The sequence below is a fragment of the Genypterus blacodes genome, unplaced genomic scaffold (assembly GCF_046128005.1).
Source record: "Genypterus blacodes isolate CSIRO-AG114 ecotype Tasmania unplaced genomic scaffold, CSIRO-AGI_Gbla_v1 ptg000131l_1, whole genome shotgun sequence".
NCBI lineage: Eukaryota > Metazoa > Chordata > Actinopteri > Ophidiiformes > Ophidiidae > Genypterus > Genypterus blacodes.
This window is the reverse complement of record NW_027466933.1, coordinates 188,124-210,000: the sequence shown is the minus strand read 5'-3', so window position 1 is coordinate 210,000 and position 21,877 is coordinate 188,124. Positions and strand designations below refer to the sequence as shown.

The following is a 21,877-nucleotide window of genomic DNA, read 5'->3' as shown; positions in this document are numbered from 1 at the left end:
CTCGGCGTGAGAGAAGAGTCGCAGTTTGCGGCCGCTGATGTTGAGGCGGGCGGGGCTGATGAGGGGGCGGCGATGTCGGGCGGAGCTTGAGCTGGACGTCACAGAACCCGCCACAGAGGGGGTCGGGGACGACGGGCGGCTCCCCGAGATGAGGGAGAAGTAATCTGAACCAGAGAGCAGCAGGATGTGTGTGTTTAAAGTAGAGGAAAAGTCAGATATCACACACACACACCTTTGATTATAGTGTAGGTTTGTGTGTAATTCAGGTGTTGGTTGCTCCTTGATCTGAAGCGTTTTATTACCTGAGGGCGGCGAGTCTTTGTACTGTGATGAAGGTTTGCTTCCACTAAACAGGTAGCCTGAACCTGAAACGTTTAAGATGAAGATACACGACATCATCAGACACCAGACAGGCCACGTCCCCAACCGGGATTAGTGTGTATGAGGCACAATGTGAAGAAGACTAGAAGGCACCGGCAGCACAAACCTCTTCCTCCATTCATGCCTCCCTCTCTCAGTGACTCAATGTGACAGGCGGGCAGGTGAGCAGGATGAAGGAGCGTGATGTTACCTGTCCTGGTGAGCGTGGGGATGGTGCCCAGGCAGAGGGCTCGGTTCAGACGGCCCGGCAGGGAGGAGGGCGAGGCCCGGCGCTCTCTGGGACTCTGATGCTGCTGCTGCTGCCGGTGGATGAGCTTGGACAGGTTGGGGGGAGGAGTGGGGACGAAGGAGTCCGCCATGTCCGAGGAGAGGGGGGTGCCGAAGGGGGGCGCCGCTGCCGCCGAGCTGCCCGCCAGGAATCTGCAACACAAGAGCATCGGGACCGTCTACTACCTGGAGTCACACAGTGGGTACGGCTGCAAACACGTAGATATTACACCCAGAGAAGAAGAAATACTGCTGCGAACACGCTGGGTTAACAGCTTGGGTTTGTGATGAACCTGAGTTTAACATTAGAAAATAAATAAACAGGACCAACAGCTTCAGTTTAACCCTCCGCTGTCTGATTGGAGCTCAGATTTAGATTCAATGTGAGTCAGTGTGTGACAAACACACAAGCTGCTGGGTGAAAGGCTGCCACAGCTGTTGGGTAACACACACTCACACAAACTCACACACACACACGCAGCAGCTGATGGTGCCTGGCAGACATAAAGGATCTGAAATGCTGCTCAACAAGACTGCTTCCATCTCCCACATCTCCACAACACACACACACACACACACACACACACACACACACACACACACACCGCCAGTTTCCACAGCCTTCTTCATCATTCCACACAGCCGTTGTGACCTAAGTGTGACTGAGCGGTTCCACTGGGGGCTGCGTGAGAAGGGTGAGTGAAGTGACAAAACAAGCAGAAGCCAAATCCTTTCACTGGTGGTTTATTACACGAGATCAATCAATCCTCCAAAAGGTTCTGTCAATGCAGAATGGACATGAAATACAGATCAACACTGATATTAGTATGAAATGACCCAAAAGAGAGTGTGTGTGTGTTAGCGTGTGTGTGTGTGTGTGTGTGTGTGTGTGTGTGTGTGTGTGTGTGTGTTTGACTGGCCACATAGCAGGTAGCTCCTCAGCATTGGACACAACCCCAGCGAGTCACACACACACACACACACACACACACACACACACCCCTCCATAGATTTCATAACACTTTAGTTTCAAATCCAAACGGAGGATTTGCCGTCACTCTCTTTCAAACGCGGGTACAATTAAATGCAAAAGAGTATAAAAGCAAAGCTACATTCACATCTGTTAGCTACGGACCGGTTACCGACGGCAACAGTGTCGTAAAAACATTTACATTCACCAAATTAGTTTAGGTAGTTTCTATTTATCACTTTGTTTATGCTTAAACGTTTTAGTGCTTTAGAGGAAATGGAGGTCGATCTTATCAGAAAGACTCAAACAGGAAGAGCAACATATTCCATTGTCTTCACAACAAACAAAACGTGCAAACTGGGTGTGAACAGTGATCTAAAACCTTACATGCGTTTCGAGGACGACACCTTAAAAACACTTCCAGGTTTTATCCTCGAATAAACAAAAAGATAAAAGCAGATAAATGCAGAAAATTCATCTCGGTCCAAATTTGAAGCTGCGGTTTGTCAGACGATGGGGAAATGAAGATGAAGATGCCTCCGAATAGAGACGAGACAAAAGCTCAATCACAGCTGCAAACTTTACTTTAATGTCTTCATTCATATTTGGCAAAGTTTAGATTTTAAAGCTTTTGAAACATTTAGACCAGAGATGCTGATTGAGATGAAACTTCTAAAAAGTCTACAGGACAGCAAACATGCACAGAAACATCACAGTTACAAGATTCTACCCAACAAATACCATCCACAGGGTTCAATACTGTCTAAATCATCACATATCTGGAGATCTACTGCTGCCAAACCTGACAAACTCTATAAACAGGAGAGGTGAGAGGTTAACGCATGCTTGGCACACAGTTAATGATCGAGTTTCGTCGGTTAAAATGATAAATACTGAAGTGTGGACTCTCCTGTTAATACTGCTACCCTAATACTGCTGCTGCCATCACACATCAGAGCTGCTGAGTGAAGGCTGAAGGACAGTGTGTGTGTGTGTGTGTGTGTGTGTGTGTGTGTGTGTGTGTGTGTGTGTGTGTGTGTGTGTGTGTGTGTGTGTGTGTGTGTGTGTGTGTGTGTGTGTGTGTGTGTTCCACTCCACCAAACTGAGCCGAGGACGCAGGGTTACTGAGGACGGGCGGCTGTGTTTTGGGCGGAGGATCGATCCTCATCCCACAGTGTCTTGATTTGAGGCGGATGTCACCATGTTTCCATTCTGACATGGAGTCAAATAAAAGGAGGGAAGTCTCCATGGTGAGCGCCTCACACTGAGACACACAGGGGGAGGATAAGTCTTCAAGCGGAGCCGAAGGCAGATCGGACACCAATTTAAGCTCCATCCATCAGGAGAGCAGAAAATAAAACAACACGAGTTCATTAGAAACCTTTTAACATCCATTATTGATCCAGAGCTGAGCCTGACTGGCTGAGTACAGGGCAGAGGGGGGAAACTGAGGCAGGGACACAAAAACAACGTTACTGTGGAGAACAAACTAACTTGGACTGAGGCTGGACGGCTGAGCCTGACTCTGCTGAGCCTGACTCTGCTCAGTCGTCTCAACATTCCCCACCAGATGAATATGAAGTTAATAAATAAATAACTGGATTGCATCATCTATAAATGTAACATCGTCATTGTAAATCTGATAGTTTGGATGATGTCACTGCAACAAATGTTTTGTTTATTGGATAACACCACTTAGTTGATTCGATGACATCACCTCGTTAGTCTGACAGCATCATTATTCCTTTATTGAAGCAGCTTGAGAATCTAATACTGTTTGGAGGCGACAGTGGAAATGACAACGTTTTGCTTTGATTGTTTACCTAGTCTCATCGTATCCGTGACAACCGTTTGTCAGGTTTAGCCAAGACGTGAAGAGGAAGCAAGACGAGCAAAATACAACTACAACAATGTAATAATGGGATCTGGTCTCGTCTTCTGTTCCCCCTCACACACACACTCATGATTACTTTCTTTAACTGAAGAGACAAACCTAAAGTCTTACTTGTTGTCAGACCCTGACCCTCTGCTCTGGTGCCTCACACACTCCAGTTACTGTGTTACAGTCACAGTGCGATGCAATAAAGGCTCGGTAATAAATAACAAACGTCTAAACGCTACAGGAGGGATGCGACGAACACGCCGGCATAAAGCATCAGAAATGTCCTTCCAGTGCTCGCAGTGATCTCAGTCATTAGTGTTTCATGCAGTGAGCTGCTCCAACAACACACAAACACAGTGTTACAAATAAAAAACATATATTTGAACGCCTCACGACGCTCTGTAGTGAGAGTGATTAGAATAGACTGAGGATTAATTCATCTACATGATAATAATAAAGTACTTCACAGTTATAAATACAAAGAATTCCTATGATCGTGGTCGTCTTTAAAAAAAAAAAAAGAGTACTGTACCTTTAAATACATTAAACTAAATGTAACAAGACTAAGCTCAGATCCTATGATGGACAGTTTGTATCATTACACGAGGTCAGCACGCAAACTGAACAGCAGCTACAGACCTTGTGTGTGTGTGTGTGTGTGTGTGTGTGTGTGTGTGTGTGTGTGTGTGTGTGTGTGTTCATGTTGTCAGAGCTTTGGAGAGCAGAGTGTGTTTGTGATCGGCCACAGCAGCGACACTTTGTTATCACTGCAGTGGCACATTTGATCGTAGGGCTTTGGCTCTGCAGTCACAACCTCACAATCACTCACACACAGCCGTCAGGAAAGACAGAGGGACCATCAGACAAAGAGACACACGGAGCAGTTTGTTCCACAGAAAGGAAAGAAGTGACAGGAGAATGAGTTTGGATTCAGTGCTTAGAAACACACACACATCATGTGTCGAAGTGTGTGTGTGTGCGAGCTCAGCGTTTAAGCACATCGACACGTTACTTTTCAGGTTCTGACCTTCGGTATCTGGCTCTTCGGGGGCCCGTGGGTTTGCGAGTTGCCACGGCGGCGGCAAAGCTGACGAGGAAACAGAGGGACGTGGTGCCGAGCTTGGCTGTGTCCAACCAGGCCCAGTCCACGCTCAGGTAACTCTCTGCCAGGTAGAAGCCCAGCAGGACGAACCAGAGGACAGAGGCCACAGCGTCGATCCTCCTCAGCCTGGAGACGGAGGGGAAAAAGGGACAGATGAAGAGTTTGATTCTGCTGAGACGACAACTCTTTGATGGCGTTGCTGAGGTGGATTAAAGGGATCAAGTGCTCACCTGACGGGTCCTGCTAAGAAGACGGCAGAGAAACACGTCAACAAGCCCACAGAGACGACAGCCAGCTGGTTGTCTCGTCCGTACTGCAGCACCAGCAGGGTCTTCTCCACCGTGTGCTCTGGGAGCAGCTCCAGCAGACTCTGCCAGAGCGCCACTTCTCCGCCGCTCTCGTTCTTGGGGCTGGACTCGTTATGAGGTTGAAGCTTTGGGGGGACGACCCCCCCGCTGAGGGTCTGCGGGGAGCTCGGGGACGCGGGCTGCTCCGCTAATCCAGAGAAGGCTGCGGCAAACAGGAACGCACAGGTGAGGAAGGCCAGGAGCCGCAACAGGATGACGCTCGTGGGAGAGGAGGCGGGGTGGCAGCTCTGTAGAGGGAGAACAGGTTAGAATGGGGCGACCGCCATGTTGCCAGGTTTATCTCATCTCATCTGGAGGAGTAAACAGTGTGCTTTGGACCACACCGACCTTCACACAGGTGTTATCAAACTCTCTGCTGCGGCGGAGCTGATGGTTGAGGAGCACCGTGCGAAGCTGCCGGTTCTGGTGTTTGATGTAGTACTCCACCGCTGTCTGACACGGCCTGCACAGCTTGTACGTCTGCTCCAGGTGGTGCTTGTACGCCTCGATTTCCTCATCGTAGTTCTCCTGCGACATAAAAGATAAACGTAGCAGATCAATCATCCACCGCCATCGCAGCTCCGGTAAGCGTGACACCGAGCCGGACAGAGCGCCGCACTCACGTCATCCCTGGGGATGTAGGAGGCCAGCTGCTTGATCTTCACCGACTGGTTATTGTTGCACTTCTTGCACAGGAGCATCTGACAGTTGACCCACTGCATGGTCTTGGGCGCCTCAGACGGGGGGAGGCTGCCCGACACGCCGTGGTTCAGATGCTCCATGTGCTGAGCTGGGATGGGCTTGTTGTAGTCGCCATTCTGTCAAAGGTAAACAAACGCAACTCATGACAATCACAACATAGAGAAGGACACTGACAGGAGGACCAGCTGTTGTGACGTTGTGGTGAGACTGTACCTCCTGGAAGCCGTTGTACTGGTCGCAGTAAGGGCAGTCCCAGCAGTTCCTGTTCCCATAGGGCACCACCGTGTTCTGATTACAGAACCAGCAGTTAACGTTGGCATAGGTGGGCTTCTTCCTGCAAATACACAAACATAATGGACTTCTGTCAAGTTATACTTCAAAGAATACTGCAGAATCTGGCTGAGGGAATGTCCATATACAACATATAACTTGACTAAATTCACAAATTACAAACGTTTATAGACTTAACTGCCTTTCTTATTTAATGTGTCGCCGCCTTGTTTATGTTTAACAGTGTTGTATCTATATAACGGTGTAATAGAACGGTTCACATGCAAATACGAGCTTCAAACTCTGTGATCTGTCATTTGTCATTAGCATTGACTGACGTAAACACACGCTGGATTTTCGATTGGGAGCGTAACAGCACCGGTTAGCGCGGCTAGCAAAGTTAGCGCCCATGCTAACGTCAATACCTGCAACAATCCTGCTTAATGACAGCGCTTGTGTTATTTGCCGTTGCCTCTTAGATTGCATTGAATGTTGTATTCACTCGGTGTGCAGCGGTAGAACAGCTGTCAAACGTTGTAGTCTAACTTTCCTGTGATAATTGCGTTCAGGTGCCGCTAGCTTAACACGCGCGGCGGGGAAACAACTAAGTTACCTGGTGGCGATTTTGTAAATGAGCGCTCCGCCGGCTACAAACGCCGTCGCGCCGAATCCTCCGTACATGAGCTCGGGATATTCCAACAGGAGCTGGTTAAACGTCTCCATTCCCGCCGAAACGTAAAATAAATAACATGAGAAATGTAGTGTTTGTAGTAGAGACGCGAAAAACACGCGGCAAGCGGAACCTTTAGTTGACGCCCTGCCACGGAACCGGAAATACGTGAGCACCCGGGACGCGTTCCAATATAATTCACAACCTCCTTAGTCAAATGCACGTCGAAAGGAATTAACCATAAAGAATACGTTACGTCACCTTGAATCTTTTCTCTTCCTTTTACTTTGTAGTGTGATTGGTGAAATTAATTTAAATCGCCATCCACTGCTTGGTTGGAGTCTGAGCAGTGCGGCAGAGGACGCTTCCCTCCGTCTGCCTACACGGCTCCTACAGGAATCAGCTCACATTATTACAGAGTTTAAGTTGAAACACTCGCTAACTTTACTAGTCACCATTTAAAATTAATGTATTGTAATGTAATGTAATGTAATAATTTGTAATGTCGCCGTAGCATCATTAATGATTATCAGCTTCCAGTCATCTGAATTTCAAACATACAAATGCCCTACAATGCTTATGATGAAGTTATTTTGAAGTTACAAAGTTATCATTTGCTTTATTGATTTGGGGTTTATTTTCTACTATTATTTGTATTAGTAGCAGTAGTAATATATAGTGGCAGTGGAAGGAAACCTATAATATGAGTCAAGTAAAGTCAGTCAGTCAATGAAAGGTCCTGTTTGATGTAAAAATATCATTTTATTTTAGCAAACGTGTCGTTTACATCAAGTAAACATTCGAAATCGAATAAAAAAACTCAATGGTACCTCAGTGTAACCAACTGTTTGCATAGCAGCTCAGATGAAAAAACGAAAGAACGGAAATAAATAACATAGTTACAAACACAAATTTGCAAACGTTTACATGTTCATGTAAATAAGGAGCTCTTCTGTTGTATTAAAATAAATGTATCATTTCTTAAACGAGACCCAGTAGTAAAAAAAAAAAATCAAATTCAATGGAATTTTCTCACTGGATTTACACATTTGTGAAGCAAAACGTAACGTTGTAGCTCAACTCCTTGGCACTTGTAACTGTTTGACAGGAGAAATTCACAAATTCACACAACTTTCAACTTTCCAAACATGTCAAACAAACTACATAGAGCCGAAATGCAGGAACAGATAAACTTTTTAAAAGTCTGTGTCAAACGTATGGACCAATGGCGCCTCCTGTTGTCGCGCATAGGAGGTGTAGGCCACCGGCACGGCTCCTCCATCCGGACTGACGGGCTGCGCGACGGCGCCGAAGGGATACCCGTTGTGGGGGACCAGCACGGACGGGTGGTGGTGGTGGTGGTGGTAAGCGCCGTAAGCAGCGGGGTGGTGGAAGTAGGCGGCCGGGGGGGAGACGCTCCGGGTGTGTCCGGAGATGAACTGCGGCGCCGGGTAGCTGCTCTGCGGGGCTGAGCCGGGCTGGCACAGGGCCCAGGAGCCGCTGACGTACGGCGGCACGTACAGGTGCTTCTCCTGCAGGTAGAGCGTAGGCTCCGGGTAGTTGCCACTCGGGGGTCTGTAGGGTCTCCTCACCTTCCTCCTCCGCCGGTAGTTCCCCTTCTCGAACATGTTCTCAAACGCAGGGTCCAGCATCCAGTAGTTGCCCTTTCGGTCCGACCCGCACTCCCTGGGGACCTTTAAAAAGCACTCGTTCAGGCTTAAATTGTGCCTTATACTGTTCTGCCACCCTTTCCTGTTCTTCTCGTAATAAGGGAACTTGGAGACGATGTAGTCGTAGATGCCGTTCAGGGTGAGCCTCTTCCCGCAGCTCTCCTGGATGGCCATGGCGATGAGAGCCACGTAGGAGTACGGTGGCTTCTCCGGTTGATGGCTCTCCTCCTCTGCCCGGGACGACGTGCTGGTGCTGATGTCCAGCAGCTGCGCCTCTTTCACGGTTTCCTCATCCATGGCGGCTCCGCTGTCGTTCATACGTCTTCCTCGGACTTATAAAAGAAACAATCTAAGCAAGGCAGCGCTCCAACCGTATCCACAGGTGCACGCACACACGCACTCTCTCTCTCTCTCTCTCACACACACACACACACACACACACACACACACACACACACACACTCCTCCCACAGGTACAGAGTGTGTTCTTTCATCTCGCCGCGTTCTCACACTTATTATGCTCTAGTCTCGGCCCGGTGTGCAGTCCGGACCGGTTGATTCAGGGGTCACACTAACAAATAATACAACTTTAGACTGGAGCGATCAACCAATCAGGCCGGGCGTTTGATGGCCCAACAGGTGCGCAGGGGACAGACAGCCCGTGGGAAAGTTTCATGGGAACGATTGTAATTATATTTTAGGGCAGTTTATGTGCAGATCCTTAAATTGAAAGACATTGATTTAAATTTAAGAACAAAGTAAAGCAATCCATCTCAGTCCTTAATTATTGGCTATGATCATCAAGTTAAAGATTCATAATATGAGTGATATAATAATAATAATAATAATGATAACAATATGTAATAACGTTATGCCAGGAGACCAAATTCCCTACAAATACATTCTCGAAATGTGCAATAAATGAATAAATATGGAGTGAAACATTTGATCCTTAGTTTTAATTGTTGGTTATGCTTGCAATCTAATATCAAATCTGTGATGCTTATTTTTTAAGGCTATGTTTATAAGTTAATGTGATATTTTATGTCATTCAGAATAATGTGAATGAAATATATCACTTTAACAGGGTCAACAAAATGAGTATGACGCTTATTAGACTAAAGTCAAACCTTGGATGTTGGTAATGCATCTCAGGCTGCTCTCCAACTGTTTCTTAATAAAATAAAGCTTAATTTGGAATATGCAGGGAATAGATCGGCTCAGTGTAGATGAATATTGGACCACATTTAAGCATTAATTGGCTGTTTCTAGTCTTTGAAGGTGCATCTCAAGCTGCCATGTAAACTTGCTACAGTAAGTTTTAGAAATATGAACCATAAACATAACAGTTAAAGTAAGTTTATGTATTCATAGATACGGTACGTTTAGGCAGTGTTTACTTTTTTTAAAGTTTTTTGTAATGCATGTGGGGAAAACAAATGCATGTATTCACACACACACACACACACACACACACACACACACACACACACACACACACACACGCACGCACACACGGCCATGATAAGTGCTTTTTCCACCATGTATCAACTTATAGGCACATGATAGTGTTTGGGTTTTTCCAGCCCTCCGTGTGCTGAGGGGCGGAGGAGTGCTGAGGCTGCAGGCTGCAGGTATCAGAGCCCAGCATACCACCCACATACAGCCAGGCATGAACAGCAGGCCTGTCTGTCCGCTGAGGATGGTAGATAATGATCACCTGCTCTCACCAGACAGTCTGTCTCCCCTGAGCTGATAGCGAAACACACATCGCCAAAAGGGCCAACGAGTGGTGGAAGAGCAGCGACATGTCTGAGGGCATTCTGTGCCGGTCATTGTTATTCCTGATAAAGCATTAAAGTGGAACTACACATTATGGTGATTTGCAATTATTCATCATTGAGAGAAAGCATTAATTTTTCTTATCACATTGATTTTCAGTCCAATATAAAAATGAAAGTGATCCCATCAGTCTTCATTTGCTTCAAACCTGACATCACCATGTCATCAAATCTCTGCCATTATACTCAATGATTTCAATATGCATGTTAATAAACTGTATATAAAATACACACTTAAACACTTAAACGTTCTATGCCAACATCATAGGAATCCTGCATTCTTTATACAAATCTTTGTCTTAGATGTTTCTTTTCCCTATGAGTGTGAAAAGGACAAAATTGCAATTGTGTGTGATGATGTATGTTGCATGAACAGCATTGATCCTGCTGTGCACACTGTATGTACATGTGTGTATGAACATGTGGTCAACCTACAGTAAATTAAAGGCGTTTCCTGCCTACTCTGCAGCATGAACCTTACATTTTGTGCAAAAACAATAGAAAACATGAGTCCATCCGTGAAATGTAATTGCCCAGAGAGCCGAGCAGTTAACATTTCCTGAGATGTGTTTTTGCCCACTGGGCAGAAATAAATCTTCTGTCCTGCGACTCCCCTCTCCTTTATTTCCCTCTCTGATTTCCCCATTTTTAATAAACAATAAGAAATGACAAAAGGTAAGTGGACAGCACTGTGTTCTTTTTCAGAGAAAGCTAGATTTACCTGCTGATGTTACGCGAGCGAAACGAGGCGCCAGGCTAAACACAATCTGTGTAGTTCAAGCCATGCGACACCGAAGAAGAATGTGGCAAAAGTGCCAAAAAGTATGAATGCTGGTTTAGACAAAAGAAGAAATGCAACAAGAAATGTCTCAGACGTGGAACAGAACAGTTTCAAGTGGGAGATAAATACAGGAAACAATGAGGATGTTGGCAGGCCGGATAATCTCAACCTGAATCATCAAACTTAGATATTCATGAGGAGCTTAGGCAGTATAGGGGTTCATTGTATTGGCAGGTGATGACACTTGTGACATTTTCTGCAATTGCCTGTATGTATGCGGTTGTAATGCCACATGCAGGCGGACTAGAGGAGGCCAAGGTCCCACGGCACAACGTGTGTTCCATCTCGCCGCCTCTACATACTGAGGATCCTGAGGCTACGCAAGTGTGTTTAGCCAATTAAGATCTGTAAGTAGATGTGAACACACGTGATTTAACTCATCAGGTAACAGGGAGAGAACACTGAGAAGCATTGGGCCAGAAGTTTGAATAATCAGGGAAAAGTTGAATCCGAGACTTAGAAATGTTTCCAAGGCTGAATGTGCAGCACATTTAAACCCTGTATGTTTCTTAAAGCTTCATTTAAAGTCCTGTCTTCTTTCTTGCAGTAGCTCTCTAAAGCCAGCATCCCATACAGCTGGAGTCTATTCCCACACCACTAAAGCCCTCAAAGTGCATCTCTAAAGATCAAAGGCTTATCAGATCAAACGTTCGCCCTTGATGCTCGGTGCTTATTTACGTCTAATGGAAAACAACCAAGATGTCAGTACATAAACATACAAATTAGTCATGAAACTACAACAACCAAACTAATATGAAGGGAAATGTGCACTAAATATAGGTCATGATATTCACTAATGCAAAAGATAAAAATCATCATATATTATATTTGTGCTTTATTTTGTACATTTACTTCAAATGTTTAACTAATATTGTAAAGTTCCTTCTAACTTCTAAGTGTTTTTGTCGATGAACAAGCATATCAACATGAGATTATTCAGTAATAGTGGAAATGAAATACACAGAATGCTTCAAATGCAGTCAGTATTGGTAGAACTGTAAATTTTGTATATAATTATATTTTATAATGATGTAAATGTTATGATTTCCTAATTATTCTCCATACAAAAGCTGGAAAAGTTGAAAATTTCAGCTCAACACTGAAAAACACTTACTTACAGTCACACATAAATCACAAATATATTCATTAATGACTGCAGATCTGCTCCACACAAGTTCAATTCAGCACTTCTGCTTATTATTCTGAATCTTTCCATCAAGAGCAAATATTGTGGAACCTTTAAAACAAGTTACTGCAATACTTTAAACAGCGTTTCATCTTCTACTGCTCTTGGCACGTTACCAACAATCAAGATGAGCCCTTGAAAGCAAATACTTTCATTTACCTTCGGCTTGCTACACTCAGGACCTTCCCTGTACTCATACCTTGAATACCTTGTATGCACGTATGACTACACAGCTGCAACAGTCCAGAACGCCGCCTGCTCTCACCACATGGAGAGGCTCAACACCTGACTTTCCTGCTTCCTTCACGAGTGGAAAGGTTAGAGTGTGTGTGAGTGTGTGCGTGCCTGCCCTAAATGCCTGCCAGTGGTCCGATCGTCTGTGGCTCGTTGCAAAAGGCAACGCGACACCGTGATGTTTGTAAGTGAGATGAGTGATGCCCAGCTGCAGCCATTGTCTGAGCATGAGGCTTTAAACTCCTCTCTCCTCTGGCCTCTTGAGAATGTCACTACACAGGTCAGCGCCTGGATGACAGTGGCGGGAGCTGTTAGTTCAGTTTGTTGCTTTAAATAAATGTATATGTTTCTGTTAGTAGGTTTAATTGGGATCTGTAGAGAGAGTTATGTTATCTAAGAGTGAAGTAAAGCTGGTTTGCTCTCACAGAACAATGAGGATCAATACAAATGATAGTTAAATAAAGGTTAGGTCAGATTAGATAGACTGCACTGACTCCCAGGACAGAAATATAGTTAGACATAAAAATCAAGGGGTTGAGGGGCTATAAAAAGGAAAACTGATGAGTCATATCAGAATCAGAGGTTGCTTAAGTGGAGATTGTGATTCTGGGGAAGATGTCATTAATCTGAGAGGACACAGTAACAAAATGTGACAAAAGTTCACTCAGGAATGTGGAATGCTGTATATTTGTAATACCCTAACAGAACACGAAACAGAATTGTGATACTGTTGTGGTAAAGAGATTACAGTGTCACATCTATAAGATGAAACAAAGCGTGTTGTCTGGCTGCAGTGGGGGAAGCACAAGGCACCTGCAGAGCCCAGGGATCAGCCATGAAAGGAAATGACAGTATGTGTTGTGGCTTCTGTCTAAACACAAGCGCGCATTGAGATGGGCGGCCGTCTCCTCCATGTACAGTATAGTCATTTAGGCACCACTCCCAGGCCGCCCTAATCCACAGATTACAAGAGACCTGACTTCCCTCGGTGACAGACGAGACAACACTTCATGTCCTGTGATCGCTGCTCAGTCAGACGTAAAGCCCATACACAACAAAGCCAAAACAACAAGGCTCCAATTTACAGTCTGAAAGTCAGAAATGTTGCAGTCACATGTGATGAACATGATGGTTTTGTTTCACTCTTCTTCTCTGATTCCCGTGCAAGGTGCGGCTCTCTCTCTCTCTCTCGCTCTCTCTCTCTCAGGTGATGAGAGACCAGAGTTCCCTGTTCAGTTTACAGTGCCACCGACCCGTGCCTTCTCCCACAATGCACCTCTTTGTGGTCTAGAATGTGCCAGTCTGGCCCTCTGGACCACTCCCACCTCTAACCTGCACCTCTCTGTTGGTCTATACAAATAATAATACAGATTTGAAATGTTTATGTGATTGTAACCTTCTTACATATGCATACCTCATGTATTGTTAAGCCTTATCTATTTTGCATCCATCAGCAGTGAAAGCGGACATATAATCAACATAAGCAGCGGCCCTCATGCCAGTTAAGTGAAATAAAGGCCCTCTACATCTAAATTTGTATATACAGGCATGAGGCACGAGTGCCAAACAGTTTGAAATTTATTGCAAGACTGTCCTCAGTAACAACAATTCAGGCTGTCAACCAGCTGATGATTCCATGATGTAAACAGTTATGTGTTTCAATAAATGTGGATTCCAAAACAGTCAATTTGCAACTCTTGCTTTACATACAACCTGGAAATGTTTCAGTTTTTGGTCATTTGAGGTCAAACTCCAGGGTCAGTTAGTTTGTTGTTACTGTTCACAAATGTCACAACTGTTCAAATGTGATCTAAACAGTATGTGAAAGTGAATCTGATCCGCCGTTTGGTCCTCAGGATTCTCTCCTTGCGTATGTCGGGAGGAGAGTTATAAAATAACATTGGTTCGTTCTGCTGTCAGCTACCAAAATTAGATATCTGCCAAGATAAATTCAAGGAGGATTCTTTGCTGACAGCTGCTTTGCTTCTGATTGTCATGCTTACAGAGGCTCAACCGCTCACTGTCATCACGTTACAGTCCCAGAGTGACACAGATCATGTTAAATCACCCGCAGGTTGCTCAATCAAGACATTCACTTCATATTTTTAAACTCTGGTAGATATTTGAGGACATCACTGGGTACAAACTGGTGATATTTCCTGGTGTCGTGATCTTTTGCCTCGGTTCTTTTGCCAAGTTATGCCATCCTGTCTCTATCCTCAGAACAACTGGACAAACAGAAACGGATAGGTAGGACCGAGGCTGTTGACATGTTGCTGACAAATGATTACATGTGTAAGTCAGCCTCTCCCGTTGGCACAGACGGTGAGACTACGAGGTCAGATCACGTTAATAGATAAGAAAATTGCCCAATCACAAACCTGTCTGATTAAAAAGCATGCATGTTCACACAAGACGGGTTTTGCCTTTTTGTATAGCAGTTTTCAGCAGTTTGTTTTAGCTCACTTAAAGTAGTTTGATTTATATTAGAGTGGTTAGAGCAGGTGTCTTATTAGTTAAAAGATAAGTTAAAAGAGATGAGACCAAGATCAAGATTGTTTCAGTTTTGATGGAGGTAAAAGCAATAGGTTTGTTATGTTAAGGGCTGTGCTTCTCCTTCCTCCCCCTAAAAGCCACTTCTGTTGTTCAACCATTGATGTTCTGTAATACAATATGTCCAATAATATGTCAATAGGCTAAATTTGGAAACATCAATGCTGAAGATGAGAAAAACACGCCCTCTTCTGATCATGACAATGAAACAGTGTTGGAACGCATCCCACCTCTGACAGCAAGAAAAAGAGAGCATTTAATAAAAAAAGGGTTCAAAACAGTGAAAATCAAAAGGGAATCTTAAATTTAACCAAAGCCTTATTCCCCTTTTAAACAGATTAAACAGATTCAATTTGATAAAAGTGCAATAAAAGTCCCTTTTCCTGTGTTATGCGTACATAAACTCGACAGTGCAATGAACTGATTCGGATCCCACGCTATAGTGTGTATGTGTATGTCATGCAAGACTCTCCTCTGCCATCTTGTGGAGGTAAATGGGTAAAGCACTTGAGGCAGGTTGTCTTATGGGGCTTTCGGTAAAGGGTCAAATGTCACTGTCCAAACACTCTTCACTGCTAATCGAGGTTATCACGCATGATAGTTAAAATGAAGAGAGTGAAGTTTACCTTGAGTGATGTAATCCTCTGGCTCATGAACCCTCCGATTGCACTTCTGCATCTGGACGATAGAGGGCAGCAGGCCAACACATTTCAACACTGCAGAAGATGAACTTTTTTCTTTTTTAACTTTTGCAACACCACATTGCATTTCCTATATTTTGAAATACATCAGTGTAAATGTGAAACTATTGAATAATGCATTAAGCTTTATCTCAACTGGCCCATGTTGTCTCCACCAATTTTAAGAAAACATTACAGCAAACACGAAGGAACCTGCAGCCAAATATAATATAGTATGTAACAAAACACAAGGATAAGCATGTAATGTATGAAATGTACCACCATGTTTATTAGTAATTGCAGCCATATGTAACGCTCAACACGATGCCAAAAACAACTACTGCATAAACATGAATGTACTTTAAATGCACTGGCACAGCTTTACATGCATCAATGAGCTCCCATACGTGTTGATACGCTGTTGGGGTGTAACCCATAAATTAGGGGCATGATCATCAAAACACTGGGGCCTTCTTTTACCCCCAGGCCAAAGTAAGATGAATGCTTAGTGCATTACATAGATCCTGCCCTCCAAACATCTTAAAGCTTGAAAGAAAATGTTTTGTGATTTTCCCCATGGTGAATGCATGGTCTCATGCTCCTTGATTGAGTGAGAGGGCTGGTAAACAACATCTAATGTTGGACCTCATGACCCCTTGATTCCTTCATTCCAACACGTCCCGTTCCAGATAACTTTGAAGTCAAAGACAAAAAGAGCAAAATGTATCCCTGGGGTCTTTGGAATTCATGTGCACAACCACAAAAACAACACTTCATCAGGGGCACCATGCAGAATGGTGATCAGCAATATATGGGGAATTCAAATGAGAAGCATTGTGTGAGGAAAAAGCCAAAGAGATTTGTCTCGTCCCCGGCCCCTTCCTCCCTTTTCTCCATCCTCTCATGAGCGACTTTGATGTGGACAAGATGATTGAAAAACAAAGCGGCGTGGCTCGATTTAATTCCAGTGGAGAATTGGTTAGCGGAATGAGGGGGCCTGAGAGGAGGCGAGGGGGGAAGAATGTAGTTTCATAAGAGAGACACAAGAAAACCAAAATCACATTTCAGCCAGTGTATCAATCTGCCAGGAGAGAGGGAGATACGGCGCAGGGTAAGCGAGCGGGCCTGTGAGAAAAGGAGCTCCAGTTGGTCGCTCTTTACAAAAGGCCCCCCACTCTCCTGCTGGGTCCCGCTCGGCTCTTGTCCTCCGCATACAATGCTGGTGGAGCGGCCGCCCCCCCACAAACTCCCCTGTGCCCCCCAACTGCCCTCCATGTGCTGGAGCTGCGCTGACAGCCTGGACCCCAGACCTCAGCATATGGGGGCCAGACCAAGGGGCCTGATCTCCAATGTGCTCCACAGCTGGGGCTCTGCTGAGGCCGAGCAGCCAGGCTTCACGCAGCCACATGCTGACCACTGACTCTCTGGACCCACACGCACACATTTACACTACAGGAACGCAATGTAAACAAAGGGAAACGTGGGGGAAGTAACTTAATTGTAATTTATTGTAATGTAATTTAAAAGTACGAGTACAGATGTGACCACACAAAGACTGTTATGGCCCACAAAATCTTCAGGGAGACGATCATTATAGTGTGGAAAAGCAGCAGAACTTTATCATTATGGTTTTTAATTTATTCATTGACTTTGCGGTTTGACTTTATACTTTATACAACTGTTGTTCTTTTACTGGATCAGTCTATGCTAGAAAATAATGGATTCACTTCTTCAATGTATGAAATGAACTCAGATGCCAAATAACAGGATTTTAAACAGAAAAAAAGCTGTTTAATCTAATGTATCTACATAGAGATGAATTATAGTGGATTTCGGGGGGCATTAACGTTCAATCCTGCATGCAAGCAAACCTCAGACAAACTGTCATCAAGGTGGAAATGGCTTTTGTGTGATATTCAATAATATAGCTACATCCTTTAAACTCATTATCAAATTTAAATAACTCCACTTTGAAATGTACAATCATCTGAATCCTGTATGTTGAACTATGAACCAAGTGCACTCATTATTTGCAGAGAAGGTTCTGGTTTTTGATCTATCCTCAACCCCTCAATTCTAACGTGAACTAATGTTGACGCATGGCAGGAATATGTGGCCATTCTGATGCAAATGGGAGCTTTAACCACCTACTTAACCACACAGCCACAGAGCTATACAGCTCCACTCAACCCTGAGAGAGAGGAAGAGAGAGGGAGGGAGAGAGTGAGAGGGGAGAAGGAGAGAGAGAGTGAGAGGGGAGAAGGAGAGAGAGAGAGAGGGGGGGGGGAGAAGGAGAGAGAGAGAGAGGGAAGGAGAGAGTGAGAGGGGAGAAGGAGAGAGAGAGTGAGAGGGGAGAAGGAGAGGGAGAGAGAGAAAGAGACAGAGAGAGAAAGAGAGAGAGGGAGTGAGTGAGGGAGAGGGAGAGAGAAGCACTTGGAACCTCAATTCAGAATCATAGTCTTTGACAGTAATAAAATGTGTTTTTCAAATTTCGAGGCTTAATACTTTACAAAGGCCAAAAGTTCTATCTTCAAAGCAAACTAACACAGCTGCTAGGTTCGCTACAAGTTATCTAGCTAATATTAACCTGGAAACTTTGCCAACTGTCTAAGCCCAGGTAAACAAGATGGCCAACGTTAGCTAGCCGGCTACTGAAACCTCTTAGTGAACTAGATTATATATCAGTACGTAGCAAGTGAGCGTTAGGAGTTAATAAAATTCTAATGTAGCTAAGTGCTGGTATTAGCCTGGCGGAAAGCTTGGCTTGCTAGCTAAGCTGGTCAGTCTGTGCTCAGCCACTGTGCATCCTGAGTTCAAAATCAACATTTTAACATAATACGTTGATTAAAGCAGGACAAAGGTCACATATCTGACACTTCTCTGTCTTGTTTGGCATCTTCATTAAAGCATTCCAAGCTGGAAGCTTTGTTTTTGCTGCACACAGGAATGATTAGAACGATGCTTGTTGCCGATCTGGGTGGCTTTGGCTGTCAGACGTACGTTGGTGGAGACAAGGGTCACCAGTTAGCGCTATGACCCTTTAATACCAGAGGGATGCTTGCTGCTTGGCCTGGCATGGCACAATACAGTGCTGGAGAAAGGACAGGTGGTCATTAAAAGTGCTGTAATCCCCTCCATGAATAGCTCGTGGGCAGAAAGAGATAGAGAGAGAGAGAGAGGGAGAGAGAGAGAGAAAGAGACAAAGGGGAAGAGACAGATAGGGAGACAAGGAGAGAGAGGGGTAAGGGTGGGCAGCGTTTGATGCTTGGACCGTGGGGCTCTTTAGCACAGTCTGCGGGCCGCGCTTCAGAGCGGATGTGTTAACAGTTTCAGGCTCAATGGAGGGAGAAATCCCCACAAAGGGAGGTGTACAAATATTGTGGGAAATCCGTCCGCTCTTTAATATTTCATGAAGGCCCACAATCTATTCATGGGACTCCATTCCTTTGGAGGGGCCCACATTCAGGCTCACTCCGCAGGCTCAATGGGCAGCCCTTAATTGAGTGCCCGCTCATTCTTCGTCTCCCTGGCAGATTGTTCCCCATGAAAGCCCCTGCCTCTTCATCCTCCTCCTCTTCTCCCTGAGAGTGGCCAAAGAAAAGGGGGCATGCCTTGCTGGTGGTGCATGTGGGAGGGTGAAATAAGGGGAAAGGGGGGGGGGGGGCAGTTGTGGATCAAATATGATAATAGGGCAAGAGGGGTGGTAGTGCTCCAGGGTGATGGGGGTAGGGGGCTAATCCTCAGGGAGGGCGATGAGGAGGTGCATTCCTCTAGATGGCAGGAGTGTGTATGTTTGTGTGAGTTGAGCGAGCGAATGGGAAGAAATGAATGCTGCCTGGCACAGAGAGGGCAAAACTGTGTGTTTTTCCAGTTTGACATAAGATTTGGCAAAGAGATTTTGGAAAGATTAGGCGAGAGGAAGAGGGACGACATGCACGGCTTGAGCCAAAGAGCAAAGCCAGGATGTCGCTGGTACTCATACCTTGGATCACTGATCCACCACAGTGACCCAGGTTTGTCCCAAGACAAACAGCTGCGGCTGAGAGTTACATGGGTTCAGATTTAATAATGATTTGTTTGGCAAAGACTTTGTTGCACCATAAGCAGTGGAAATGTTAAGCATGTTCCTTTTATTTTAACATGTGCACGAACATGCATCCAATTGTCTCCATACTGCCTTATATGGCGTCCAAATAATAATAATAGTCATCAAGACATTTTTGCACTCAAATATAGCATTTCCAGATCAGTACTGCAACTTTCTGACATTATGAGTGTGTAATGTTTTAGATGACAGTTTGGGCATCAGGGCATCATCACTCACGGCTGATCAGGACTTGCATCCTACGTCTGTGTTTAGCATGTGTGGATGAAGATCTCCCTGTTCATTCTTGGGTGCATCATAAATGTACACCTCATGCCTGCACTGAGCGCTTCATCCGGCCTAAGGCTGCTTCAGCGTATTGGCCAGAGGTGGAAGGCCAGCTGGGAGAGTGACCTAGGGGCTCGGGTGTAATCGGGGCTCCTGTGCGCCTCCAGCTGCAGCCTTGGCTCCTGATCCCTGATTAAAGGTCATCCTGCTCCTTCTGAGGGCCTGTAAGACCCTGGGAGCCCGGCTCATTCGTGGTGACTCCCCTTCACCGCCTTATGTGTGTCCAACAGGCTTATGCTGGCTCATGAGGGACGGAGGGGACCTGCAGAGAGGAGTCCCAGAGAGAAGAAAATCCTCCAACACACACACAACACTGACTCACGTGCACACATGCATAACACACAAGGATAAACACACACAAACACAGGGTGCATAATTTATCCCAGCTGTGCCACTCCTGGTATCCAGGCATTGCACCCCCCCGTAGCAAAGTGTGGCAGACCCATGCTAAATGGATTCCGCAGAGGAAGAGATTTAAAGCTTTCATAGAGCTCAGTGTGTTCCAGTCCAACGCATCTAAAGGCTTTGATGGATTGTTCTCTGGTTCATTTCTAGACTTTCTGAGAGATCTTCCAAAGGTGACCAGACTATGACTCACAGTGTCCTGGGTTTACCGGGATTTGAATGAACGATTATTCAAGAGTGAAGGAGTATTTTCTTTCCACAAATATGTCAGAATTCCCTGTAGTTATCTGTTGTCATTTGCGTTTAACTGCAAGTCAACCCATGAGATACAGAAAAACAACAGCTGTTTACTGGACAGACAAGGTTGTCGAAGTCCCTCTTGTGCATGAAGCAACTGGAAACTGAATCTGGTAATATGATTGCACTTTGCTTGTTAACCTAACAAGTGCAGATGATTAAAATCACTGAGTTAATCCCTGGCGGCCCATGGGCTCAGGAGGAAGTAGTTCAGGAACAGTCTAATCCAGCCATCTCCGGCTACGGGACACTCTCACCATGCTGCTTCACTGGGCCTTTGTATCAGCAAGTATTAACACCACAAGTGTCGCCTGAGACTGAGATTGGCACATGACCGGGGGAAGTCTGGGCTGGTTTGACTGAAAGCTCAGAGAACGTGGGACTCAGACGCAGGGAGAGGAGGAAGCAGAGAGTTTCATTCATCAATCATCTCCCATTTTACTCACTAGAACACGAGCAGACTCTGTACCAGGATTTTTGGATACTTTTTTAAAAGATGGGTCTAAAATACATATGATCACTATAAAAACAAGAAGACCAGAAATGGATGATTAAGTGGACATACAGGTTTTTTGAAATGAAGACGAAGAAGTTTAGAATTTAGCCTTTAAATACTTTTTCTCTATGAGATGTTCAATTATTGCACAGATTCTGAATAAGTGTGTTAATTATGCTTAAGCTAATGTTTTGCTTTTCATGAATTACTTCAGCGTGTTGTGTTATGCGTTAAATACCTTGACCTTTCTTAGTCCTGGTCTATAAATTAATTCTGCTAAGTGGCAGCGTACAAGCCCCCAAATTATTTATACTTTTACTATTGGTCAGAGTGTCACTTAAATAAACACAGTGGAGGTTCATCTCATCTGGTCCACAAAAAGCCAGAGTGTGCCGCTACCAATGGCTCCGCTGAACTCTGACCCCGGTGGGTCACAGAGAGCATTTGTCCCTCGGTAATTGGACAGAAGGGCCCTTTCGCTCTTCATTTAACCTTTGGGGTCCAAATCTTTCTTCCCCGACTACCATAAAGCCCCTGGTCCTGACCCAGTGTTTTCAGACCCATCTTTCCACCCCCATCACAGGCCTTTGAAAGCTGGAGAAAAGCTGGAGTGTGCTTGCCCTGTCAGAGACAATGGCAGAGTTAGTGACC

At 45.1% G+C, this 21,877-nt stretch overlaps 2 protein-coding genes across 3 annotated transcripts in view; both read right to left on the bottom strand.

The window, feature by feature from the left end:
• tmem201 (transmembrane protein 201) overlaps nucleotides 1–6,725 on the bottom strand; it is a 9,081-nt gene extending 2,356 nt beyond the window's left edge. Inside the window, exons 1-9 of one of the 2 annotated variants that reach the window (XM_076163386.1) lie at nucleotides 6,535–6,725; nucleotides 5,865–5,985; nucleotides 5,573–5,767; nucleotides 5,298–5,477; nucleotides 4,833–5,197; nucleotides 4,528–4,728; nucleotides 488–801; nucleotides 303–365; nucleotides 1–164 (exon numbers count right to left, since the gene is read on the bottom strand). The exon at nucleotides 1–164 is cut by the window's left edge and continues 121 nt beyond it. In XM_076163386.1, coding sequence (XP_076019501.1) covers nucleotides 1–164; nucleotides 303–365; nucleotides 488–801; nucleotides 4,528–4,728; nucleotides 4,833–5,197; nucleotides 5,298–5,477; nucleotides 5,573–5,767; nucleotides 5,865–5,985; nucleotides 6,535–6,644 — 1,713 coding nt within the window. In that variant the 5' untranslated portion in view covers nucleotides 6,645–6,725. The remainder of the gene's footprint in view (nucleotides 165–302; nucleotides 366–487; nucleotides 802–4,527; nucleotides 4,729–4,832; nucleotides 5,198–5,297; nucleotides 5,478–5,572; nucleotides 5,768–5,864; nucleotides 5,986–6,534) is intronic. The other variant, XM_076163387.1, reaches the window with a different exon arrangement.
• Nucleotides 6,726–7,130: 405 nt separating this feature from the next.
• Nucleotides 7,131–8,714, bottom strand: foxl2l (forkhead box L2-like). The gene has a single exon (XM_076163388.1). It carries the CDS (start codon nucleotides 8,577–8,579, stop codon nucleotides 7,788–7,790), a length of 792 nt encoding a protein of 263 aa, XP_076019503.1. The 5' UTR covers nucleotides 8,580–8,714; the 3' UTR covers nucleotides 7,131–7,787.
• Nucleotides 8,715–21,877: the final 13,163 nt, after the last annotated feature.